The sequence below is a fragment of the Balaenoptera borealis genome (assembly GCF_965194805.1).
Source record: "Balaenoptera borealis genome assembly, chromosome: 5".
Lineage (NCBI taxonomy): Eukaryota > Metazoa > Chordata > Mammalia > Artiodactyla > Balaenopteridae > Balaenoptera > Balaenoptera borealis.
The window spans coordinates 26,799,945-26,824,973 of NC_138862.1; the positions used below are offsets into that span (position 1 = coordinate 26,799,945).

General features: G+C 38.7%; 1 protein-coding gene across 3 annotated transcripts in view; it reads left to right on the forward strand.

Moving 5' to 3' along the window:
- The first annotated feature begins 1,868 nt into the window (after positions 1 to 1,868).
- Positions 1,869 to 25,029, forward strand: part of LOC309628702 (uncharacterized protein) — a 701,358-nt gene continuing 678,197 nt past the window's right edge. For all 3 annotated transcript variants that reach the window (XM_082391990.1, XM_082391989.1, XM_082391991.1), the window contains exon 1: positions 1,869 to 16,637. In XM_082391990.1, coding sequence (XP_082248116.1) covers positions 16,540 to 16,637 — 98 coding nt within the window. In that variant the 5' untranslated portion in view covers positions 1,869 to 16,539. The remainder of the gene's footprint in view (positions 16,638 to 25,029) is intronic.

The window sequence follows — 25,029 nt, forward strand, 5'->3', positions numbered from 1 at the left end:
AAAATATTTCAATAATTACATGCATACTATGAAAAATCTTTTGGTTACTTGTTGCTTTTTAAAAAATCATTTTTTATTCATACACATTTTGAAATATAGAAAAGCACAAAGAAGAAAATCACAACCATAAATGTTCCCATCATCTAGAATAAATCACTAAACACATTGTATGTGCTTCTAGTACTTTATCTTATTGTTAAAAATTACTCAGTTATTATTATAAAATCAACATATACATGTTACCAAGATTTTATGTAATGCAGAAGTCCAATAATGAAAGTGAAAAAAATAATCAAATTCTGTCTTTAAGAAATAACGCAGTAGTAAACCTTACTTAAAACATTTTTCAGTTACAATAAGGAGGAAGAGTGAAAGATAAACTTCTCTACAAGTGAGGTAATATAACCCTATTTCTAAATACAATTTAATTCAAATATACAACATAAGAAAAGTGAAACTAAAGGAATTTTTGAAATTCAAAATCAGGACATGGTTGACAAATTGAAATTATAATGCAGTAATCACAGTTCAGGCATACAAAAATGGACTTGGGCAGCCATTGAGGATCTGTTCTAGGTCACATCTCTGCACCCCTGAAAACTTGAACTTTCTTTGAACTGTACCAGACCCAAGGACACCGCCAGGCGTATTCAGAACACCTGCCAGCTGCAGCCTTATGGTTTCAAGGTCTCCCCTCGTAACTATGCAACCATTCCAGACCCCAACCAACCCTTACTTAACAAGCATCCTTACTTCTTGCCAGCTTCAATTATAATTCTTGATAAACAACTCATGTAACTAACTATAACCTTGGGGCTTTTGCCTTTATTAGTCTCCTCCATTTTGTACTCAGGCCGAAAACAATTCAAGTGCTTCTTGAATTTGTGTCTCCTGGGCTGCAGTCCTAACAAACCCCAAATAAATACCTCTTTACTTCAATGGGGTCTCTTTCTAAGATGTTGGTTAAAAATGTTGTTCTTCACTAAAAGAGAGAATATTTTCTAAGAAGTTCCTATTAGCAGGGAATCTATGAAAAATACAAGGAGATTGGAGTCCTGTTTATTTTTTAATAAAATCTTTACATCTTAGCTGATAGTAATTAATATCCTGCTATTGACCTTAAAAAAAAAAAAGGAGCCAGAAAAATGAATTTATTCAGGAAGAGCAGAGGAATTTCATGTCAGAACAAGCAAACTGCGGCAAATCATAGGCAAGTCTGGAGAACAGAAAAGTGGGGCTTGCTTTTAGAGAGGAAAGGAAGAAACTGGGGAGGGCTGTGGTGGTTCTTCATTGGCTGCAGGTGGGGGGCAGCTTGCTGTTGCTGGGGTCTGCAAGCTGGGGTGAGTCATATGCATGAGAGCTCCTCCTTCAGGGCTTCCCAACTTCATTGCAAATGAGGTTTCCTTTATTTTCATACCGCTAAGAAAGATCAAGGACCTTACCACTCCTGCAATTCCTCCCAATGTTGTTTGTTATCTACACTATTATTATTGTTGCTGTTATTATTATAGTTTATACGTTGTATGATTTCTAACATTTATTTTCCAGTCTGTAGCAAAATTTCCATAGTAAGTGTCATTCCTCCATTTTCACAGAGTTAATACTCACTGTCAGTTTTTTCACCACGAGTTCTCTTTCTGAATTCTTTGCTTTAATCTCTTAACTGGCTGATTTTTTCTTAACAAGTAGTTCCTTTAATGGATCTTGCATTGCCTCATGTTTTTCTTTTATGAAAATATCTACTGATTACTTTTATTCTTGAATAACATCTTGTCAGAGTAGATTATTCTTAGGTTACCCTGTATATTATCCTTGGGTCATATTCCATTTCCCTTTTTGAGGATAAAACAATAATTAAAACAAATTATCTACTGCTGTGCAACAAATTACGTGAAATTTTAGCCATTTAGCCATTTACAACGAAACTTTGTTATCATACGCAATTTCTGAGGATCAGGAACCTGGGGGAGGCTTAGCTGTGTGGTTCGGGCTCAGGATCTCTCATGAGGATTCATTCAAGCTGTGGGCTATGGCTGCGGGCATCTCAAGCGTTAGCTGGGCCTAGAAGATCTACTTCCAAGATGGCTCTCAGGTGATTGTTGTCAGGAGACTCTTCCTTTCTAGATGGTTCTTCATCGCCGTGGCCTTTGCGTAGCAGCTGGCTTACCCCAGAATGAGTCATCCAAGAGAGAGTGAGAGTGCCACCAGGGCAGAAGCCGAAGTGCCTTTTATAACCTAACCTTGGAAGTGACATGTCACCACATCTGCAGGATTCTGTTGGGCACACTGACCAACCCTATTAAAACGAAGGAGTGGACTACACAGAAGTGTGAATACCAGGAGGCAGGGATCATCGAAGGTCTTCTTGGAGGCTCGCTACTACTGCTGTTTTCCTTCCGGCATTGAGTATTATCATGGACAAGTCAGAAGGCAACCTAAATTCTCTCCCTGGCTAGTAGTTTACCTATAAAACCTAGATGCCTGAAAAAAACTTGTTTTTGAAGCCCATCAGTTTGTCTATGAGTTGAATGTTCTATATCAAATTTTCTTTGGAGGTGATATTTTGTTCTGCATATTCAGTTTTTGGCCATTTCAGGGATATTTCTTGAATTATATCCTTGAATAAAATTTTTCTTGCAAGGGGGAGTTCCCTGGTGGCCTAGTGGTTAGGATTCCAGGCTTTCACTGCTGTGGTCCGGGTTCAGTCCCTGGTTGGGGAACTGAGATCCCGCAAGCCACGCGGTGTGGCCAAACGCAACAACAACAACAACAACAAGAGCAGCAACAAAAGAGAGAGACTTGAACAGAGATCTTTAAAAAAATTTTTTTTAAATGTTTTTCTTACATTTTTAAGTTCTCTTCTTCAAGAACATCAGTTATACTTAGATTACCTTTATCTTCCATATCTATTAGCCCCTCTCTAATTGCTTCTATCCTTGGCTTTTTCATTCTGCTTTCACTGTGATGATCTCTTTTAGTAAGGTAGTTTTTTTTTTTTTTTTAAAGATTCTATACTTTAATTTATTATTTATTTATTTATTTTTGGCTGCATTGGGTCTTCGTTGCTGCGCACAGGCTTTCTCTAGTTGCGGCGAGTGGGGACTACTCTTTGTTGCGGTGTGCGGGCTTCTCACTGCGGTGGCTTCTCTTGTCGCGGAGCACGGGTTCTAGGCACGCGGGCTTCAGCAGTTGTGGCACGTGGGCTCAGTAGTTGTGGCTTGTAGGCTCTAGAGCGCAGGCTCAGTAGTTGTGGCACACGGGCTTAGTTGCTCGGCAGCATGTGGGATCTTCCCGGACCAGGGCTCGAACCTGTATCCCCTGCATTGGCAGGCAGATTCTTAACCACTGTGCCACCAGGGAAGCCCAGTAAGGTAGTTTTTACTTGTGGTTATCTCACCCCTTGACATTTATTATCAATTCATTAGTTGTATCTTAATATTTTTTTGGTTCTCATTTTTTTTTTTTTCCTTTTGGACTGCAATATTTCTTCTTTTCAAAATATCATTGTTATTTGACCATTTTACCTGAGGTTCTTGATTTATGCATTTTATGTTTTCATTAAGCTGTTTTATAGTTTAATTGTAAGACATTTTCTTCTTTATAATATGTGGCCCTAACAAAAGTGAGAGAATATAGAAATAGTATTAAATAACTCATTGCAACATTCAATTCTCTCAGGTCACTAAAAACAAGTGATTTTTTTCTCAGGTCTTGTGAACATGAAGAAGGAATGGATAATACTTAAATAACTATATGGTCCTACCAGTTCTGGAATGTCAGTAAGAATCCGGAGAAGACAACCTAAGTTCAGGTTTACTAAAAGGAAATTACCATAATGTATAGCACTTTTTCTCCCTAACAAACTTCTAGAGATTATCCATAATCTTTCATTGGAATTTTGCCATGTTAAATATTGTTTAAAATAAGCAAACCATCAGGAGGAAGTAGTATGGGGTATCATTTTGATTCCTAAATCTTACAGATGTAATTGATTTGTCCCTTGTCTGTTTTATGTCCATTCACAGTTTTATGGAAATCAAAGTTGGCAAGGTATTCAGTCAGAACATCTGAAACAACTATTGCCACTGATGCCCCCATCAGTAATTTCTAAAATATATTTCCAGAATTGTTTTATGTATATAAACCCAAACATGTATATGTCTGTTAAAATGCTCGCACATACACGTAAATGGACACATACTAGAGACATTTTTTTGTACCTACTTTTTAAACTTATTTATATTGGAAATCTTTCCATATCAGAACATAGAGATTTAATTCAATTAAAAAAAAAAAAACCATGATTTAGTTAGCTTGTTCTCTGCAGGTAAATATTTATTTCCTTTCATGCATATATAAACACTGCTGCAATTAGCATCTGCAATTAGCTGCATATACCTATTATACATATGAAAGTATGTCTATAGGACAAATTCCCAGGAGGAATTCATAAAATTCCTCATGTTGGATAAATATGACCCACCAGGCACCTTTCTGTAAGAAATATTTCACTTTACCTGTGTTTTTTGAGCCTGGGCAACTCAAATTTTATAGGAGTTTATCATATTTGGGGTCTTCCTTAAGAATGCCTGAAAGCCCTTGAAAATTGTGGTTTTTTTCTTTTTTATGATAATATTTAATTGGTACTTTAAAAAGAAACACATTATTATTGTACTGGAATTATGTAATTAATGAACTAGGTACAGTTTATTAAGTCTCCTGGATACTTGGTTCACCCCAGGAGTGAGTCATATTCGGGCCTGTGCAAACAGCTGTTTCTGAGTATAGCGGTGTCTGCCATTCATGTTGTTCTAGGCCAGTCTAGGTCCTCAAGTGAGGGGCTGTATATAAAGACTAAGTTAAACACGGGCAGAGCTATTTATTGCGTGGAATATGCAATATGCCACGAGAGTGGCATATTCCCCTTCTTACCAATAATGACAATATCAGTACATTGCTTAGCTCATGCTACAGACTGAATGCTTCAGACTGAATGCTTCTCAACATTCCTATGTTGCAATCCTAACCACCAATATGATGGTAAGGTAATGCCCTTATAAAATGGACCTCAGGGAGTTGCCTGTACCTTCCACCATGTAAGGACACAATGAGAAGATGTTTCTCCACAATGCAGGAAGCAGGCTCTCAACAGACACCACATCTGTGAGCATTTTGATTTTGGACTTCCCGGCCTCAAGAACTGCAAGAAATAAATCTGTGTTGTTTATAAGCCACCCAGTCTATGGTATTCGGTTACAGCAGCACAAACAGATTACGACAGTTTAAAATAAGCACTCAATCACATCATGCCCATTTGTTCCCTTACTGGTGACCTCATCTTGATCATTTGGGTTTAGATTCCAAGGCTTCTTTTCTTTCAACTGCACCATGCTACCCACAATCTGATTTCTGTATACTGTACTCAAACTGTCAGAATTGATACTGTCATTAAAGCAGTTGAAAATAGTATTAAATGATATTGCAATTCAAAAAAAGAGAAAAGCACTCAATAAATGTTAACGAAATGTTTTACATGCATTATGTCATCATTACCACAACTCTATCGGGTAAGGGCTATTTAAATTCCTATTTGATAAATATACAAATGTTTGTCAGTATTTTTTTTTCTAATTTTTATTTATTTATTTTTGGTTGCGTTGGGTCTTCGCTGTTGCACAGGGGCTTTCTCTAGTTGTGGCGAGCGGGGGCTACTCTTCGTTGCCGAGTGCAGGCTTCTCATTGCAGTGGCTTCTCTTTGTTGTGGAGCACAGGCTCTAGACGTGCAGGCTTCAGTAGTTGTAGCATGTGGGCTCAGTAGTTGTGGCTCGCGGGGTCTAGAGCGCAGGCTCAGTAGTTGTGACGCACGGGCTTAGTTGCTCCGCAGCATGTGGGATCTTCCCGGACCAGGGCTCGAACCCGTGTCCCCTGCTTTGGCAGGCGGATTCTCAACCACTGTGCCACCAGGGAAGTCCTGTCAGTATTTATATACCTAGTAAATGGCAAAGTTGGAATCTGAACTTAGGCCATCTGACTTCATAGATTAAAGAAAGGAGATGTTGCCTTCTCGAGCAGACACTGGGGCCAGAACAGCATACCTCTGCAAGTTCAACAGCAGTGGCAGCAACTTCAGCAAACATTGGCATCACAGACGCTACTCAGCAGATTGGAAGTGACCAGAGTCATATCTAGTAACTACGGTGAGTTGAAGTAGGAGAGGGAAAAAACTGGTTCTAAGAACTAGACCAAGTTGATCATGAAAGTAGTCTTTAGTGCCCTCTAGAACAATTCTGGAGGAATAGGAGAAAACTGGAGTTCTCAAATGATACATAAAGAGTAGATATGGGGAAATGCAAATTTGTGGCTGCCTTTGCCCATAGTTTTTCCCTAGGCCTGGCTTACCTAAATGTAAATACATGTACAAATATATTGTTCCTGATACATGTGAGAACCAAGATATCTAGACCATATATGACCCCAAAGGTGTTGACTGTCAACACCTTCTCAGTATGGTGTTGGAAAAACTTGTAACTGAAAGTAAGATAAACATCTCTCTGTACTTGTTCTCTTGATTGTCCTGGCTCTGATTCACCTGCTAATTCTTTCGAAACTCTCTCGTTCCAGTCTTTATCCTAGGCTGTACCACACAGATTCATGCTGGGCTGGGAACTTCCCGCTATGGGGCTAAATACAGAAACTGTATAGAATTCTCAGTCTACAACCATTCAAAATTCAGTTGGAAACACTCAGACTTTTCATCCACATCATGCTAATTGTTCCAGATATTTCTGCTTGCTACAGTCAGCTCTGTGTACGTGGTATGACCCTCCTTTTTCCCTCTGCAAAATGGCTTTCTTTTTGCTTCCACTGCTATTTTTTATTGATGGCCTGCTTTTAGAGGGAAGTTCCAGGTGGAGTGCCTTATGAGAACTCCCATTACTTAGAAGGAATTTACTTTGGTTATTTGGGGCATTATTCAATGCCATTGCCTTACTCTCATCCCTACCCCATTATTTACAATGATTACATAACCTGAAACAAGAAATACATTTGCATATGAAGAACAAATTAACAATGAGGATTTGGAGTCTGCTTTAGATTCCAGGCTAGACCTTGTTCTTCCAGACTGTATGACTATGGGCAAGATACTTACCCTCTCTAATCCTCAGTTTTCTTGATTGTAAAATGGCAATTCCAAAAGGCTCCCCTTCCTATTTCTTTTGCATGTTTTAAATGCTTACAAAGAGACAGCGCTATATGTTATTATTTTGAAAGATCTTTTTTATTTGGGGAAAGTAGTATTGGGAACTAACATTTTTATTAGTGGTTGTGAGAAAACTTTAGTTTCTCTAAAATTTACAGTTCTTTGTGTTTTTTGTTTACCAACTGCTTCTGACAAAATTTAAAAAAAAATTAAATTTTCTCAGAGATTTCACTATCTATCAAGTGATTTTCAGTCTGGTAATGATTTTCTCAAGCAGACTTCTTGAATTTTTTGGAGTTTTTTAAAAAAAGTGAGAATGGGAAATTTATTAAAAAGGTGAATTAAGAACTAACGGCAGATTTTTTGTGTGGTAAAATATATGTAACATAAAATTTGGTATTTTAACCGTATTTAAGTGTACAGTTCAGTGGCAGTAAGTACATTTACATTGTCAGGCAACCATCACCACCATCCATCTCTAGAACTTTTTCATCTTCCCTGTCGGCTGAAAAAAAACACGCAACTTAAAAGCCGAGAGTTAGGGACTTCCCTGGTGGTTCAGTTGTTAGGATTCCACGCTCCCAGTGCAGGGGGCTCAGGCCTGATCCCTGGTCGGGGTAAGGTCCTGCATGCCACGCAGCACGGCCAAAAGAAAAAAAAAAAGTGGAGAGTTGTGTTTTATTAGGGGATCTTACTGAGGGCTATAGCTCAGGAAATAGCCTCTCAGCTCTGAAGAACTGTTCCAAAGAGGTAAGGGAGGAGCCAGAATATTTAGGAGTTTTTACTAAAAACAAACAAACAAAACATGTATTTGAACATCAAAAGACTACTGCTAATCACAAAAACCAGACATCTCAAGTTAATAATTTTAGTGCTTTTCTATGTATTGGGAGATGCAAGAGTCTGGGCTCATTGAAATTATTTCTTTGCCATGCATCTTAACTATCTAGGGCCAGTATCCTATTTTTCTCCAGCCTGAATTCCCCTGAGGGTGCACAGTCGGGGCAGAAACACTTGTTGTACTGGAATGACAGGCAACATTCTTTTGTCCACATCCCCAAATGAAACTCCGTAGCCATTAAATATTGTAGGAACTCCCCATTCTCCCTTCCCTCCAGCCCTTGGCAACCACCAGGCAGATATCTGTAAGAGGAGATATTTTAAGGAGAAGGAAAACAGGATGGTGCTTCCATAGCTTGTGGCAGGCATTGCACTTTTGCCCCAGGTCTGTGTCATTTCTCAACTATCCCACTGGGTAATCGGGCTTCTCCACATCGACCTCACAGAGGAATGCCTAGTTTGACCAGAGCTCGGTGGCTCTAGGGGCAGCCCCATTCCCTCCTGCTGCTTTTGAGAAATCAGTCCTAGTCTTGATATCCTGTTTTTAAGTTTTACTCAGCCTCTGTCTCTTCCTTGCAAACCTTGAATTTCGGGCTAGGGACTTCAGCTGGTTTGACACCCGCCTGCGAATGTCAGCTTAGTTTCTACCCCACCAGGAATTTACCATTCAGCAACCAACCCTGTTTCCTAATACTGACCTAGTAAAGGCCCTCTAGACCTCGGTGCTTATCTGTAAACCGAAGAGGGTGAATTAGGTAATATCTCGAAGATATTTTGCAGTGCTAAAGTTGTTACTCTCTGGGAGTTCCCTGGTGGTCTAGTGGTTAGGATTCAGGGAACTGAAATCCCTCAAGCCGTGCTACAGGGCAAAAAAAAAAAAAAGAAGTTATTACTCTCTAGTTAAGACAAATCCTAATGTCCTAAGGTAATAGGCTAGATGAGATTCCCCTATAGAAATTCCCTCTCATACAAGTATTAGTAATACTTTGATGTAAACAAAATGCTGAAAGCATTGATTGCTTTGAAAGTTCAGCTAATGGTCAGCAAAGGTTCACTGAATTTAGGAGAAAAGATAATCTGTTAGTTCAAAGAATTTCATATCCTGAATATAATCCTGAAAAAATTGGTCATCTCCTAGGGGCCTTTGGATGGACTTTGTATGTTGTCTTTGCATAAAATCGTTTTGACTTTCACTGGAATACAGCCTTAGCCCAGGTGACTGCAAGTAGCTTGCTATTTGATATGGCAATTTGCATTTCAAAGCTAATCAGTATTAAATAATGGCTGGTAAAAGAAGAGTAAGAGGGTCATTGTGTGTGTTTTATTATTGTGTAAACTCACGGGAAAACAAGCTGAGAGGCTGAGAGAGCTCACTCAGATTCTAGCAGATAAGAAAGTGGCTTATGTAAAAGGTCTCTTAATGGGTGAGTTACGCATTTGTTTCTGGAGGGGGGCCACATGACTGCTAGGCTTTACAAGGAAGTAAAAACAAAATGTAGAGAGAATAACCGTATTTATTTCCCATGCAGACCCTATACTTAAGGTAAAAGCACTTCTTAAATATTTAGGTTTCTATTCCTCTGTAACTAGATGGTTACTTTTCAGGATCTTTAATAGTTCAAATTAATTAATTCAAATCAAGCTTGATTGTAACTCTAATTCAGTGGTTCTTTAACCCCAGCACATTAGAAACATCAAGGTAAAAGAAAAATATGGTGCTGTTTTCCCACCCCAGAGAGTTAATATAATTGGTTTGGGCTGTGTCGTGGTCCGAACGCGGGTTGGAAAGGAATTTCCAGACACAAGGCAGAATGTAAAGAAGATAGAATTTATTAGAGGGAAGCGTCACTGCCAGAACAGAGGGCTGACTTCCTAGTAGTCTGGGGGAGTCCGAACATGTGCTATTGATCAGTTTTTATAGCCAGAAAACAAAGGAATGGTCTGAGGTGAAAATTTCGTTTACTGATTGGTCGAGGCACATATACCTTCCTTCCATAGGGTGGGAGTGGGACAGGGCATATGCCTTTCCTTATTTGGGACAGGTCCCGTTGCCCAGGTGGGCGTCACCCAGGTGGGCTCAGGAATTTCGTAACCATAGCAACGTGGTGGGGAGGGCGATTAAGAGTCTGGTAGCGGGTGTAATGCTGAAACTTTTTCAGGCGGGGTCATCCTTTGTCCTTGAGGCATCATTGTCCTTGGAGCACCACAGGGTGAGGCCTGGTCATTAATATTGTTTTGATAGTTCCCAGTTGATTCTCCTGGGTTGAAGGTTGAGACCCACTATTCTAATTTACGTCCCGAGCAAACCTTTCTTCTAAAAAATAAATAAATAAATAAAGACCTAATTGACTTTCCCAATGTGGTCTCAATTTTTGATTGCACACATCTATTAGTCAAAAAAAAAAAATTAGAGCACATAAAAGTACCTGTGTATGTGTGTGTGTATGTACTACTGTACTAATATATGCTCTATATTACAAAACAGAAAAGTAGACATTTATGTAAGTATGGAAACCATTGTTCCACAGGATAAAGTCCGAATTCCTTAGCATGGAATTCAAGGTTTTCTCCAAACAGAATTTTTCTCTCTCTTTTATCATTGTTGCATGCCATCCTGTCAGTTGATTGATTGATTGATTGATATATTTCCAACTGTCTTAGGTCCACTTCCCTGGGAAATAGACTCTGAGATGGAGATGTGCATGAAGAAAGTTATTGGGAAGTGAAGGAAGTAGGATTAGGCAGAAGATGGACCCTTCAGAATGGCCCCATCTTGAGGCAAGGGGGTTAGGCTTCATATTCCCACCCTCCATCCAACACTGAGTAGTTATGTGTGTGGGTTGCCCATGGAAAGGTGGTTCTTTTTGAGAGCAAATCCTAGAGAGCCATCACCCACCCACCTGCCAGCTGCTGGGGGAATGAATGCCTCAATCCTAGAGGGGATCTGGGATGCTCACCATAGCATTCACTTCACTCCCTGCATTCATGCCTTAATACACTTCGTTCCTTACCCTGGAATATTTTACCCTCAATCTCTGCACACAGAAACCTATCATTTCCTGGAGGCCAAACTCAAAATGCCACCACCTCCTTGAAGTTTCTCTATACTTCCCTGCTGAGAGTAGTACCAGGAAACACAGTAGAGAGAGCAAGGACCTTGGTGTCACAGACACCTGGGTTTGAATACTGGGTTTTAGGGACCTTACTTGGGTAAATTACTTAACTTCTTTGAGTCCAACTGTAGCTATTGAGCCCTCTCTGCAGAAAAAAAAAAAAAAAAAAAAAGAATTAACTGAAACGCTCACTCAACCAACAATACTATGACCTTGTCTTTCTAACTTTTACTTTCTCTCCTCCAGATTTCTGTAGCTTGCTTAAATGATTTAAATGACAAAATAATTAGGATGCTGTAATGATTTTTCACATTAGTTTATTCAGTTTAAAATCCTACTCTTTAAGGTAATGTTTCTACTTTTATGAAAAATGGATTTTTTTCAGCTTCATAAAAATCTGATAATAAATTAACAGATTTTTTGCACAACAACTTCATGGTGGTATGATTTATGTATGTAACAATGGATTTTTGAAGAAATCTTAATTAGGAAAATAAACTTTCATCATATATATACACACATGCACATATATGCATGACTTTTTTTAAGAAAGTATTGGTTCATGAAATTTAAAAATGTGCAGATACATGCAGTGCATCTTAACACTGGTCCATTATGCTAATGTATGTATTAGATACATATATATTAACATGTAATATAAATATACTAATATTATAATGTTCATTAACTTCTTTTGTAAAGATCAATTATTTGTTGAGCACCGATAGCAACTATAATACAGAAAACTTTAAAATTTGTGCTGTTAGAGAAGCAAAGATAGATGAAATGGGATCCCTACTGTGAAGGAGCTTAACGTTATTTAACTGATGAAAAAGTAAACAATAATAAATATTTCAAACAACATTTTTTTAAAAAAAGTAATTAATTATTTATTTTTGGCTGCGTTGGGTCGTCGTCGCTGCACGCGGACTTTTTCTCTTCGTTGCGGTGCGCGGGCTTCTCATTGCAGTGACTTCTCTTGTTGTGGCTCGTGGGCTTCAGTAGTTGTGGCGCCAGGGCTTCGTTGCTCCGGGGCATGTGGGATCTTCCCGAACCAGGGAATCAAACCCATGTCCCCCGCATTGGCAGGCAGATTCTTAACCACTGTGCCACCAGGGAAGTCCCACAACATTTTTTTTAAAAGGAGATCTGTAGGAAATGGTTTAGATCATTTATGTAATTGGTACTGACATTGCTGAACATACCATAGAATTTCACAGGCCAGGCTGGTCTGGAGACGTTCTCTCAAAGGATGGATAGGATTTAGATAGGGCGTAAACTCCCTGATGAGTACTGACCTGATCTGGTATAACCTGTAGCTCATACACTGCTTAATATATACTTAGGCCCTCAGTTAAAAAAAAAAGGAACAGACACACGTAATTTAAATAAATGCTGAGTGTATAAATTGGATAGTTGGAGAGGAACGGGGAAGGAAGGATTCCAGACCGATGGTAGAGTTTGAGGGAAACCACAGAGGTGACAGAGTTCAGGTCACACAGGGAGGTAAGAGTGAAAGTATTTGGTGGAAGTGGAGCCTCTTACAGGAGCAGAAAGGTCAAGGGGGTCAGTAGCAGAAGGGAGGGTGGGGGAGAGTTTGGTAGACCTTAAATAATACGTTCTCCTTGTGTGAAACAGGAGAATGCATAAGGTGGTGCTAAGGAAACACAGAGCTGAGCAAGCTGGCTTTCAAGACCCAGGATTTATATGGGTTAAGTCTGAATTCCTCAACCAGACTTCCATTCTTAAATTTCTCAAGTCTCTCTTCACTCCTTAATCTCATTTTCCTGTTCCTCTGACATTCCCACGTGGTCACTATACACACTTGCAAATCCCCCAGTTAGAATTAATCTTCTCATATTCTCAAAGCTCTACGTTTAATCCATGGTTATAGCCCTTGTGAGTTTGCCTTTTGAGGAAACGAGTGTCTCAGGCACCAGATTGCATGCGTGTAGAGAGCACAGATCACATGTGGTTCACCTTTGTACTCACCTCCTTCCAGCACTCAGTACAGGTGAGTATTGAGTGAAGGTTATTTGAAAGAGAGATTTCTTACTAGAAGCTAGTGAAAATGCTGAACGCCATTTCCTCTTATCAGCTGACATTAATACACATTACAAGTAGGCCCAACATAAAAAGGTGCTTAATGAATGGTAAAAGGCAGCGTCATATAAATTCCTCTGTTTAAAGAATTATTTCTACCCGAATCACAAGATGTTTTTGATCAAACTAACATAAGCAGTTATGTCAAGTCTTAGAAATGTTTGACAGGGGTGAAAAAGAATTATGACAAAGGTCAGTTACACTAGGAAAAAAACTTCTCTGACTGAAAGAACACTTTTACAAATGGTAATAAGTAAACCTCTTGCTACTAGATTTTATGAACTTTCTGCATTGGTTGTATTAAAGAGAAGCAATATTGTAAATCAACTGTACTTTAATAAAAAAAAGAAAAGTAATTTTTTTATAGCTTGATTAAAATAAATAGAAGGAATGGTCATGAAAATCATACTTGGCTTTCTGTTGTTTATGAAGGTCATGTTGTCAGCTGTTTGGGAAGAAGGGCTGGACTTTATTCCATGGGTTAATAAATGTTATCAACATTTTACAAGACAGAAACTTTTTTTTTTTTAAATTTATTTATGTTTGGCTGCATTGGGTCTTTTTTGCTGGCGCCGGCTTTCTCTAGTTGTGGTGAGCAGGGGCTACTCTTCGCTGCGGTGTGTGGGCTTCTCATTGCGGTGGCTTCTCTTGTTGCGGAGCACGGGCTCTAGCGTGTGGGCTTCAGTAGTTGTGGCACGCGGGCTCAGTAGTTGTGGCTTGCGGGCTCTAGAGCGCAGGCTCAGTAGTTGTGGCACACGGGCTTAGTTGCTCCGTGGCATGTGGAATCTTCCTGGACCAGGGCTCGAACCCGTGTCCCCTGCATTGGCAGGCGGATTCTTAAGTGTGCCACCAGGGAAGTCCAAGACAGAAACTTTTAATGAAACTAGTGTTTTTATTGCCTAGTTCATAGTTGGTTTCGAATGTCTGTCTGTTTTGTGCTTACATTGATTACTAAGTGTACTTTCATGTCAGGGATAGAGAGAGAGCCACCAGATGGAGGCCAAGAAAAACATAAGCCTGGGCTATTCATTAATGAATAACCAGCAGGAATGTATGAATAACACAATGCACAATAATCTACTTATGTTGAAAAATGTTTATTGATCATTCCCAGAGGGCCCAGGCTATGTGACTGTGTCATTCATACTTTAAAAATTCTCTTTGGTAAATATGCAACTGCAAGGAATGCCCTATAGAGCTCAACTCCAGGGAATATAATGAAAATAGTGCTTTCTGGAGTTGGGGAACATGGCAGCCCTGCCCATCATAGAAAGTGTTCAGTAGTGATTCCTGAATGAAGGAATGACTGAATTCAAAGGTATAATGTTAGTCTAAACAGTGTGACCCATAGATAAACATGGCAGTGTCAAATTAGCCATCCCAGACACTTAAGAAAATGTGCCTCCCCAGGAAAGTGAGTTAAAAAAAAATGTCCACATAAAATCACTTGCAAATATGTTTCCTGATGGAAATACCAGGGACAAGTTCAACATCAATATGAAAGTTTAGAAAATTACTTCTGAATATTGGTGCTCCCCTTCTTCACACACTGCCCTCTTCCACTCTGCCATCCCTGGGGTCTGGAGCTGCACTTTCGTGTGAGTAAGAAGCATTAGTGGGTCATAAGAGCTATTTTTAATACACAGACATGTGAGAGAGATGTTTGGTAGAGGATTTGCTTGCCAGCAACTGGATTCGTGAAAGTCCAGGCTTCGAGCCAGATTCTGGGGTGAAGTAGAAATGAGGACTAGACAGAAGAGCTGATAGGCTTTTCAGACTAGAAGAGAGAGACTGCAGATGTAAAATTAGGGTTTAATTTGAGTAGTAATTTAGAGTAGGTGTTGATTTAGGAAGATCTAAAAGATACAGAATTAATGGAAAGGTTAATGATGGGCCTCTTGAAGTAAAAGAATGATGACATTATGGAATACCCTTAACTCCTAATCATTATATATTTTAATACCTAGGTGCTAAAAAGTAGTAGCTAAACATAAACAGTGGTACATTTTTAAATAGTAGATTTCTTCCCTTCTCTGAATTTCTAACCTTATTTCATCAACATGAACCTAATTTGAACGTAAAGGAACTTCATACTAAGCAGCGAAGCAGAGACTATTAATTTTTCAATTTATGAGTAGAGGAGTACTTATTGAGACTGGAGAATTATTATTTGTGTGCTTATTTAACGTATTTATCTGTTTAATTGGTGCCTTGTTCCACAGACAGTTTAGGCAGAAATGATGGGTAATTTAGGACAACATGGCATCGATGTAAAACTACCTCACCTACTCATCTCACATATCTAAAACCCAGATGGGAAACTAGGATAATCCCCCAAGTCTCACTGCATATAAATAGATGTTACAAGATTCATGCATTAAGTCAGTCATAAAAAACCACTTAGGCCCTCACTCATTGTTTATTTACTTAAATTTTAGACATAATTATACAATAAGCGTAGTTATCTGGGTTTATGTAGCCCACAGGAGACTAGAGCAGTGCATTGCTGCACATTTCCTTGGCATTAACAATTATACAAAGGACTTTCACATCCATTATTAGCTGCTTGAGGCAGATACAGCGATAACATCAAGAAGTGACAGTTGACTGCCTGACAGCCCCGAGAAGACAGAAGAATTCTAAGCAGTTGGCACATAAACCACAAGAATACACTAGTCTACTGCCATGATGACGGGGGGTGGGGGGGGGGGGAAAGGCAGGCATCACTCTCCCCAGGGGGCATCATCACTACAGTCCAGACTCAGAACCCCAAAGAACACAGAAGTCATCCAGGCCAGCCTCCCAGTCAGCGCATGGTTCATCTTTACAGTTTTCCTCTCAGGTGGTTAGACAGCCTCTGTTAATGTGTCACTACTGGTGAGATTCTCTATAGTTGACCAGGAATATGGTAATGATTAATTTTATGTGTCAGCTTGGCTGGGCTGTGGTGCCCAGATGTGTCATCAAACATCATTCTGGATGTCTCTGTTGGATGAATTAACATTTAAATTGGTGGACTTTGAGTGAAGCAGATTGCCTTCCATATTTTGGGTGTGGGCCTCATCTAATCAGTTGAAGGCCTGATTAGAAGAAAAGGCTGAGCTCCCCTGAGACAGAGGGAATTCCACAGGAGATGGCTTTTAAACCATTTTTTTTTCTTTTGACCACAATGCATTTCATGCGGAATCTTAGTTCCCCGACTAGGGATTTGACCCATGGCCCCTGCAGTGGAAGTGCAGAGTCCTAACCACTGGACTGCCAAGGAATTTCCATCCATAGGAGATGGCTTTTAGAAGTGAACTACAACATTGGCTCCTCTCCGCGTCTCTAGCCTGCTGGCCCACCCTGCAGATTTTGGACTTGCCTGTCTCCATAATCACGTGAGCCAGTTGTTAAAATAAATCGTTTTATGCCTATCTGTCTATCATCTATCTATCTATCTATCTATCTATCTATCTATCTATCTATCTATCTATCTATCTTTCATCTGTCTATCTATCTCCTATTGGTTCTGTTTCTTTGGAGACCCCTAAATACAGAATCTTTGAAATTAGAATGTAATACATTGTGTAGCTCTGATTGTGTCATTACTTTGTTAAAAATTCTTGATGGAAAATGTTCTTTGTAGCATTGTTTATAATAGCAATAATTAACCTAAATATACATCAATAGTGAATTGGATAAATGAATCGATATGATGGGACATACTCCACACACTAGAATACTATGATTCCACAGAAGATGATTGAGATAGAGCTACATCTATGTGTAATGACATAAAAAGATGTCTAAGATATATTGTTAGTGAAAAATTGTAAGTTACAGTGAAGTACATATGATTCCATTTATGTGGAAATAGTTATATATGGTATAGTCCTACAGGAAACTAGTATAATTAAAAAAGCTAACACTGCTAACACTGAGGGCTTTCTATGTGCGTGCTTCCTATGTTCAAGGAGCTTTACGTGTATTAATTCTTTTCATTCAATTCAACAAATATTTATTACATGCTGTGCTAAATGATAGGCATTCAACAGTAAATGAGATCAGTGATTCTCAACCTGGGGTGATTTTGCCCCCCAGGAGACACTTAGCCATGTCTGGAAACATTTTTTGTTATCACAAGAGTTTGCATATATGGGAGTTGCTACTAGTGAATAGAAGCCAAGGGATGCTGTTACATATCCTACAATGCACAAGACAGCTCCCCAGAGCAAAGAATTATTCAACCTAAAATGTCAACAGTGCAGAGGTTTAGAAGCCTTGAACAAGACAAAATCCCTGCCTTCATGGATTTAGCAATTGTTATTTAATTCTCATAACACCTCTGTTAGGTAAGCACTATTATTATCTGTTATTATAGATGAGGAACCTGAGCCACAAAAAGGTTAAGTAAAGATACAAGCTAAATTGTTCATGGATACGTCTGGGAATTGGGTTTGGGGGTGACCTTTCACCTTGTACATAATATATTTTGATATCTCTGTTTTTTAAATAATAAACTTGATTTACTTTAAAAAATTATTTTTCTAATTAAAATTTGAGTTGAAAAGAATTTAAAAATGCTTTATCACTCCCAATTGCCTGTTTAAAACAATGTAATATCCTCAACTTAGATTTCCAAGCCCGCCATGGTCTGGTTCCATCTACTTTTCCAACTCCCTTGCTTTCTGCCCCACACATGCCACATTCCAGCTGCAGTAGGTTAATATCTCTTTTTGGGAGGCCTGTACTTTGGTTTGCTTATCTTTCTATTACCTGTGAAGCTAAATCGGATCTTGCATATAAATTGTGAACCAAAGTGAATTGCAAAGATGAGTTCCTCTTATACTGAGTCAAAATCCACTTCCCAAAAATAATTTTTACCTGTTGGTCCTGGTTTTCTGCTTTTGGTATTTACAATTTATATCTAAGGCATTTTCACGAGACAACACTACTGACGTTTCAATATTTATCTTCTCTAAGTTTTCTCTTTGTAAGTGAAGCCTCTCTAATTCTTTCAGTCATTTCCCTGACTGGACCTTATTTCAAGACCATTTACCATCCTAACTGCTCTAGAATGCTCTACTTTGCCGATATCCTGCCTAAAGTCAGCATTCAGGGGTGAAATGAGTAGTTAGAAAGCAAACAATCTCTTACTGCTTATTTTTTCTGAAATTTGCACAGGTAAGTAGACTTTCATTACACTCAGTTACTTGGTGGTTGTGTCACACATCACTGAGTCACAGCTCACCGTGATAATAAGAGATGTTTATCACGGGGCTGAGTCATCAATAAAACATTAAGTCATATTCAGCACACTCTGCTTAAGAAAGCAGGGATTGAGACACAGATGTAGAGAACAAACGTATGGACACCAAGGGGGGAAAACTGTGGTGGGGTGGGGATGGTGGTGTGCTGAATTGGGCGATTGGGATTGTCATGTATACAGTGATGTGTATAAAACTGATGACTGATTAAAAAAAATAAAATAAAAAAAAAAGAAGGCAGGGAAATGTTTAATGCAATTTATATTTTTATATACAACAGATACAAATTCTTTTCAAAATTGATGTTTGGGATTAACATATACATATTACTATATATGAAATAGATAACCAAAAAGGACCTACTGTTTGGCACAGGGAACTATACTCAGTATTTTGTAATAACCTATAAGGGAAAAGAATCTGAGAAAGACTATATATATATATATATATATATATATATATATATATATATATACACACACACACACACATATAAAACAGAGTCACTTTGCTGTACACCTGAAACTAACACAACGTTGTAAGTCAACTATACTTCAATAAAGAAAAAGAAAAAAATACAATTATATACAGATTAAAAAAAAAGATGCTCATGCAACTATCTGAAGCACTAAATTCTACAACCCCCCACCCCAACTCCTCCAAGGATCTGAGACAACATTTAATTGTGCCATGAATCAGAATGAAACAAGAGAAACCTTTTTAGAGCACAGCGAGAATCCTGAAGATTAAAGATAGACTGTGTATGCCAGTGATTTCAAAGCTTGTTTTGAAATAACCCCCGAAGATTTAGAATAAAAAAAAGTTACATGGTTTGCCAAAGGTCACTTAAGAAATCAATGACACAGTCCTAAATGCCAGGTCAGGGTTTGAAATGCTCAAAATAAAATGGTCTTTAAATAGTTTACCTCTAAAAAATTGAGCATTTAGGAGATTATGTGTTTGTGTGGACAAATAATTGGCATGCACTCAGCTGGGTGTTATGTCTCCACAAACCCTTTATTTCTGTAGTTGACTTATCTATGAAATGCTTGGTTTTTCATCTCATGTTAGAAGCTATTCTTTCTACAACAATTTGAAATATATAATAGCTAACAGTGAATACCTTTAGCAGTACTTCAAGCAACCAAAATTTTATCATTTACCTTCTTTTTTTTTCTTGTTTTTGGCTGTGGTGAAGCTTGTGGGATCTTTGTTCCCCAACCAGGGGTTGAACCTGGGTCCTTGTCAGTGAAAGTGCTGAATCCTAACCACTGGACCACCAGGGAATTCCCTCATTTACCTTTTTCATCTGTTCTCTTCTAAGCAACAAGGCTCATCTTCTAGCAGTAGTCTGATCATGTTACTGCCCTTCTCAAAAGCCTTCAGGGGCTCCCAAATGTTTTTGAAATTAAATGAAGATTTGGAGTAATGGACTTCAAGACCCTCTTAGGAGTTGACCTTCCTTTATTGTGAAATTACAAAGCTGTAATTTTCCTTGTGTGTGGTGTTTCCACCCAGGCAGGAGAGATTGACTACTTTCCCCCAAACAAGACTCACCACCTCTGAAATTTGAGGATGTGCTTGCTATGTTAGTTCATGCTTTGCAAGAGCTCTCTCTAGAGTTATGAATTATCTCAAATGGCATTAAGTTTAATAGTTCAAATGAATTCATTTAAGCCACCTCTTCACAAACTAAAAATGCAGTGGAATCAAGGTTCAGAGAAGGTGTCTGAGGACCCTGCTTTACTAGGAAGAAAGTTCTGGAATGAACACCTATTTTCTGACTACTCTTATCAACCCTCTGTGTATTAATTTTTCATTATGTCCTCACTCTGAACCTCTTCCTGCAAGAGACTGAATACAGAGAACATAGTAAAAATAATAGTTAATGCTTGTTGAATGCTTCAGATATGTCGGGACTCTTTATCCCTAATCTTCATAGTAATTATACCAGGCAGAGATGGATCCACTTTTTATTTTATTTTATTTATTTTTAAAAATTTATTTATTTATTTATTTTTGGCTGCGTTGGGTCTTCGTTGCTCTGTGTAGGCTTTCTCTAGTTGCGGCGAGCAGGGGCTACTCTTCGTTGTGGTGTGCAGGCTTCCCATTGCCGTGGCTTCTCTAGTTGCAGAGCACGGGCTCTAGATGCACAGGCTGCAGTAGTTGTGGCGCATGGGCTCAGTAGTTGTGGCTCATAGGCTCTAGAGTGCAGGCTCAGTAGTTGTGTTGTGGTGCACGGGCTGAGCACATGGGATCTTCCCGGACCAGGGCTTGAACCCGTGACCCTTGCATTGGCAGGAGGATTCTTAACCACTGCACCACCAGGTAAGTCCCTGATCTACTTATTTTAAAGCTGTAAAATTGGCTGAGAGAAGTTTAGTAATTGCTCAGGGTCCCACAAGTATCAAGTGCCTAGGAAGGGAAACAAAAGAAAATTTGCAACTAGTTAGATACCAGTATACCTTTCGGGGAGGGTAGAAGAGGGAGATTTGTGGGAGGATGTGTGGTAAAATATCCAAGAATCATACATGGATTCTGTTAGGAAAAAATGTAAGAATTTTGGATTAAGAGGAAAATGTGAAGGAATGGGTTTTGGGGGTGAGTTTTCCTGACTAAACCTGAGTCAGATTTATTTTGAAATTAGAACCATTTGAATTTTTTAAAAAACAAACTGATAGAAAAGAGACTAGATGGTGGATAGGAGGTTTTACCATGTATCCTTAGGCACAAAATTCAACTTGAAATGAAAAACGGAAATTTATGTGTATGTGTGTGTATAAAAACAGGAAGCTAAGAAATCTATTCTGAAAGTATGTCACAAAATTATGTTAGTTGCTATATGATGAGGGTCATAAAGTGAGGTAGAGGACTATGTATTGAAGGATTAATCTGTATGTTAAACGTTGAGAAGTAGTATAAAATGATTGCTATGTGAAAATAGAAATCAAATAATAAGGCAAGCAGTTTTTGTTTGTTTGTTTTATTTTTATTTTTAAGGCAAGGAGTTTTTATCCCGGATAAGACTATATTTCTCTAAGTCGTGGAACCTAAAGTCCATCTGAAAATAGAGTTGGAGGGAGGGCGAAGAGACTAGACCTGTTGCTAGGAAAACAAGGCAGCAACAAAATTTCCTTTGTCTCTTGCTCCGCTGCCAATAAATATTAGCTGACCTTTCTCATTGTCATCCCCAATTTAATTTTTTAAATATTCTAAATATGCAAGGTAAATTTGAGAAAAATTTGGCCTCTTGCTCCAGTGTAATTTCCATTCTCAGTTCCTGTGAACCAGGGAGTTCTCTTTTTTCTTTCTCAGGGATAAGGCTTGAAGGGTGCCTTCAATACATGCTCATGACCAGTGTAAGATTTATACAGGGAAGAAATTACAAGTAAATAAAGTTGCTAAATAGTCCAGCTTTGTCTGATTTAGAAACAAATCTCAAATTTTCACTAGCTCTCTTCATTCAGCCAAGCTACTTCCTGCACAGGTTCCTCCTTTACCTGGCAATAGAAATCTTTTTTATTTCTTCTTCCCATTACTTCTCACTATGCCTATTTTGAGGTGCCACCATACACAGCTTGTGGTTGCTTTACTTTCAGGCCAGCTGATCTTACCCAGAGTGGTCATCTTAAGTAAGCAGTTTCTTCTAAATCTGTTGACTTCCTCATCATTCGTTCTATAATGAATCCCACTGTTTCATTAGACTTTACAGGATTTATCTCCTCATCTTTACAGAAATAATTTGTTCTTAATTGAGTATGATGTAACAAAAAGAGAACTACATGGTATGTTGAGAAACCTTGGTGATTCTCAGTGTGTCCCCTGCCCACCCACCCAGGTGACTTCACATCCCATGTTTGCATCATCAGCAACATGAAGGAATAGGATTATATCAGTTGTTCTCAACTCTGGGTGCATATTAGAAGCATCTGGGGAACTTTAAAAAATACTGCTACTTAGGACTTCCCTGGTGGCACAGTGGTTAAGAATCCATCTGCCAATGCAGGGGACACAGTTTCGAGCCCTGGTCCGGGAAGATCGCACATGCCGCGGAGCAACTAAGCCCGTGTGCCACAACTACTGAAGGCCACGTGCCTAGAGCCCATGCTCCGCCACGGCAATGAGAAGCCTGCGCAACACGACGAAGAGTAGCCCCCGCTCGCTGCAACTAGAGAAAAGCCCGCGCTCAGCAATGAAGACCCAACGCAGCCGAAAATAAATAAATAAATTTATTTAAAAAAAAAATACTGCTACTTGGCTATACCAGATAAGCTAAATCAGATTACCCTTGAGGTAAGACCTGGGCATTGGTATTATAGTAAATGGTCAAACCAACATTAGAAGCCACTGGATGACTGATTTCGTGGGCCTTTCCAACTTTATGCTTCCCTTATTCTTATGCTTACTGACTTGGACTCCTTCTCTTACCTAATCTTTATAGATGGTAAAGGAGGAGGGCTTTCTTTATTTGATTAATTAATAGTTACAGATGTGAGCTATGAAGTCATTATGTGACATTTTAACCATACTGATTTGAGAAAAATAAGTACAGTAGAGAGAGGAGTTTGTGTCCCAAATCTCTTAAGGTTTTCTTGAAAAGGTTAATTTCTGGCAATTCCCTGGTGGTCCAGTGGTTTAGGACTCCTCACTTTCATTGCTGAGGGCCCAGGTTTGATCCCTGGTCTTGGGGAACTAAGATCTCACAAGCCCTGTGGCGTGGCCAAAAAAAAAAAAAACACGTTAATTTCCATTTCCATAATTTTTTTTAATGTCCCCTATACGCTAAATGTACAATTAAGATGCCTTCCATGGTGTCTTTACTGAGGGAGATAGTCCAGAAAGAAGAAGAAAACCAGGGATTCACAGAGGTATGCATGAGCTGCAGTGGAGCCGAGAGAAAGGGCACCTGTCCCACACTAGGGCACAGGGGAGACTTCCCTACAATTCTGTGCCTGAAACTGTGAGTACAGGTATCTAGAGGAAAAGGAGGTGGACATTGGAGAGCGGGGTAACAGGGAAGATGTGATGTCCTCTGAGAAGTGCAAGGAGTTCAATGTACTGCCGGCAGTTTGGCATGATAAGGATAGAGAACTTATTGGGGAGCATACTGTGAAGACCATATTTGAACTTTATCCATGTAATTATCTCTCCTCATTTCCCTAGAGCTTAATGCAATCACTTAACCTTTCCCCACCACTACAGCATTAATGAGATGTTTTCAGAAATGTACATTATTCTATTTAAATAAACTGAATAATAAACTCTATAAGAAAATAATTCAAAACATGCTTATAGCAGATTCCTGGTTTGGTTAAACTTGTATTCACTTTGTTAGACTTTTATACTTTTCATTCATTCCTCTTTGACCTAATATCATTATTGCACCAGAGTTTATTTCCTTAGCTTAAATTACAATTCCTTACTTCCTGTTCTAGTAACTATTCGGCTAAATAATAAATTGTTTTTCTTCACCGAAATTCTTCTTGTAAGTAGAATCAGGGTGCTTTCCTACACATACATATTTCAGCCTAAACCAAATAACCCTTAAGTAGGTACACCTGAAACTAACACAACATTGTAAATCAAGTATATTCCAATTAAAAAAGAAAAACCAACCCTTAATCAGAATGACTTTGCCATCATTCTGTAATTTATCTCCCCTGTCTCCTAGCCTCTTCTTTACTTGGAAAAAGTAAATCATCTATGAAACTTTCCATCATCACTCATTAAGCTCATATTGATTTCTGCCTCCCCTAGATTTGTGCTCCTTGATTTATTTTTAATTTTTAAATAAAAATACCCCAAATTATTTTTTTATTTTATTTTTTTTTGGCCACACCGTGTGGCATGCGGGATCTTTCTTTTTTTAAAAAAATTAATTAATTAATTAATTTATTTTTGGCTGTGTTGGGTCTTCGTTTCTGTGCAAGGGCTTTCTCTAGTTGTGGCAAGCGGGGGCCACTCTTCATCGTGGTGCACGGGCCTCTCACTATCGCGGCCTCTCTAGTTGCGGAGCACAGGCTCCAGACGTGCAGGCTCAGTAGTTGTGGCCACGGGCCTAATTGCTCGGCAGCATGTAGGATCTTCCCAGACCAGGGCTCGAACCCGTGTCCCCTGCATTGGCAGGCAGATTCTCAACCACTGTGCCACCAGGGAAGCCCCCCAAATTATTTTGTATTATTTCTATTTTATTAATTTCAACTACTTAAATGATAGTAATATAGATAACAATTAGGATATTGACCCATATTAGCCAAGAAAATCTTAAGAATTGGAGAAATAGAAGTATCAATAGTCAAAATGCTCTATAAATAAACTTGTATTAGTATTAGAAATGACTTATAGATCAGTGCAATAAAATTAACAGTCTATAAACATATCTAACCATAATTAAGTGTTTAAAAAAGATGATAATTCAAATTTAGTTGGATCAATGGACTGGTATCTAAAAGGCCTTTGACAGATCCTGGACTGGTATCTAAAACATCTTGACAAATCCAATATTCTTTCCTAATTAAAAAAA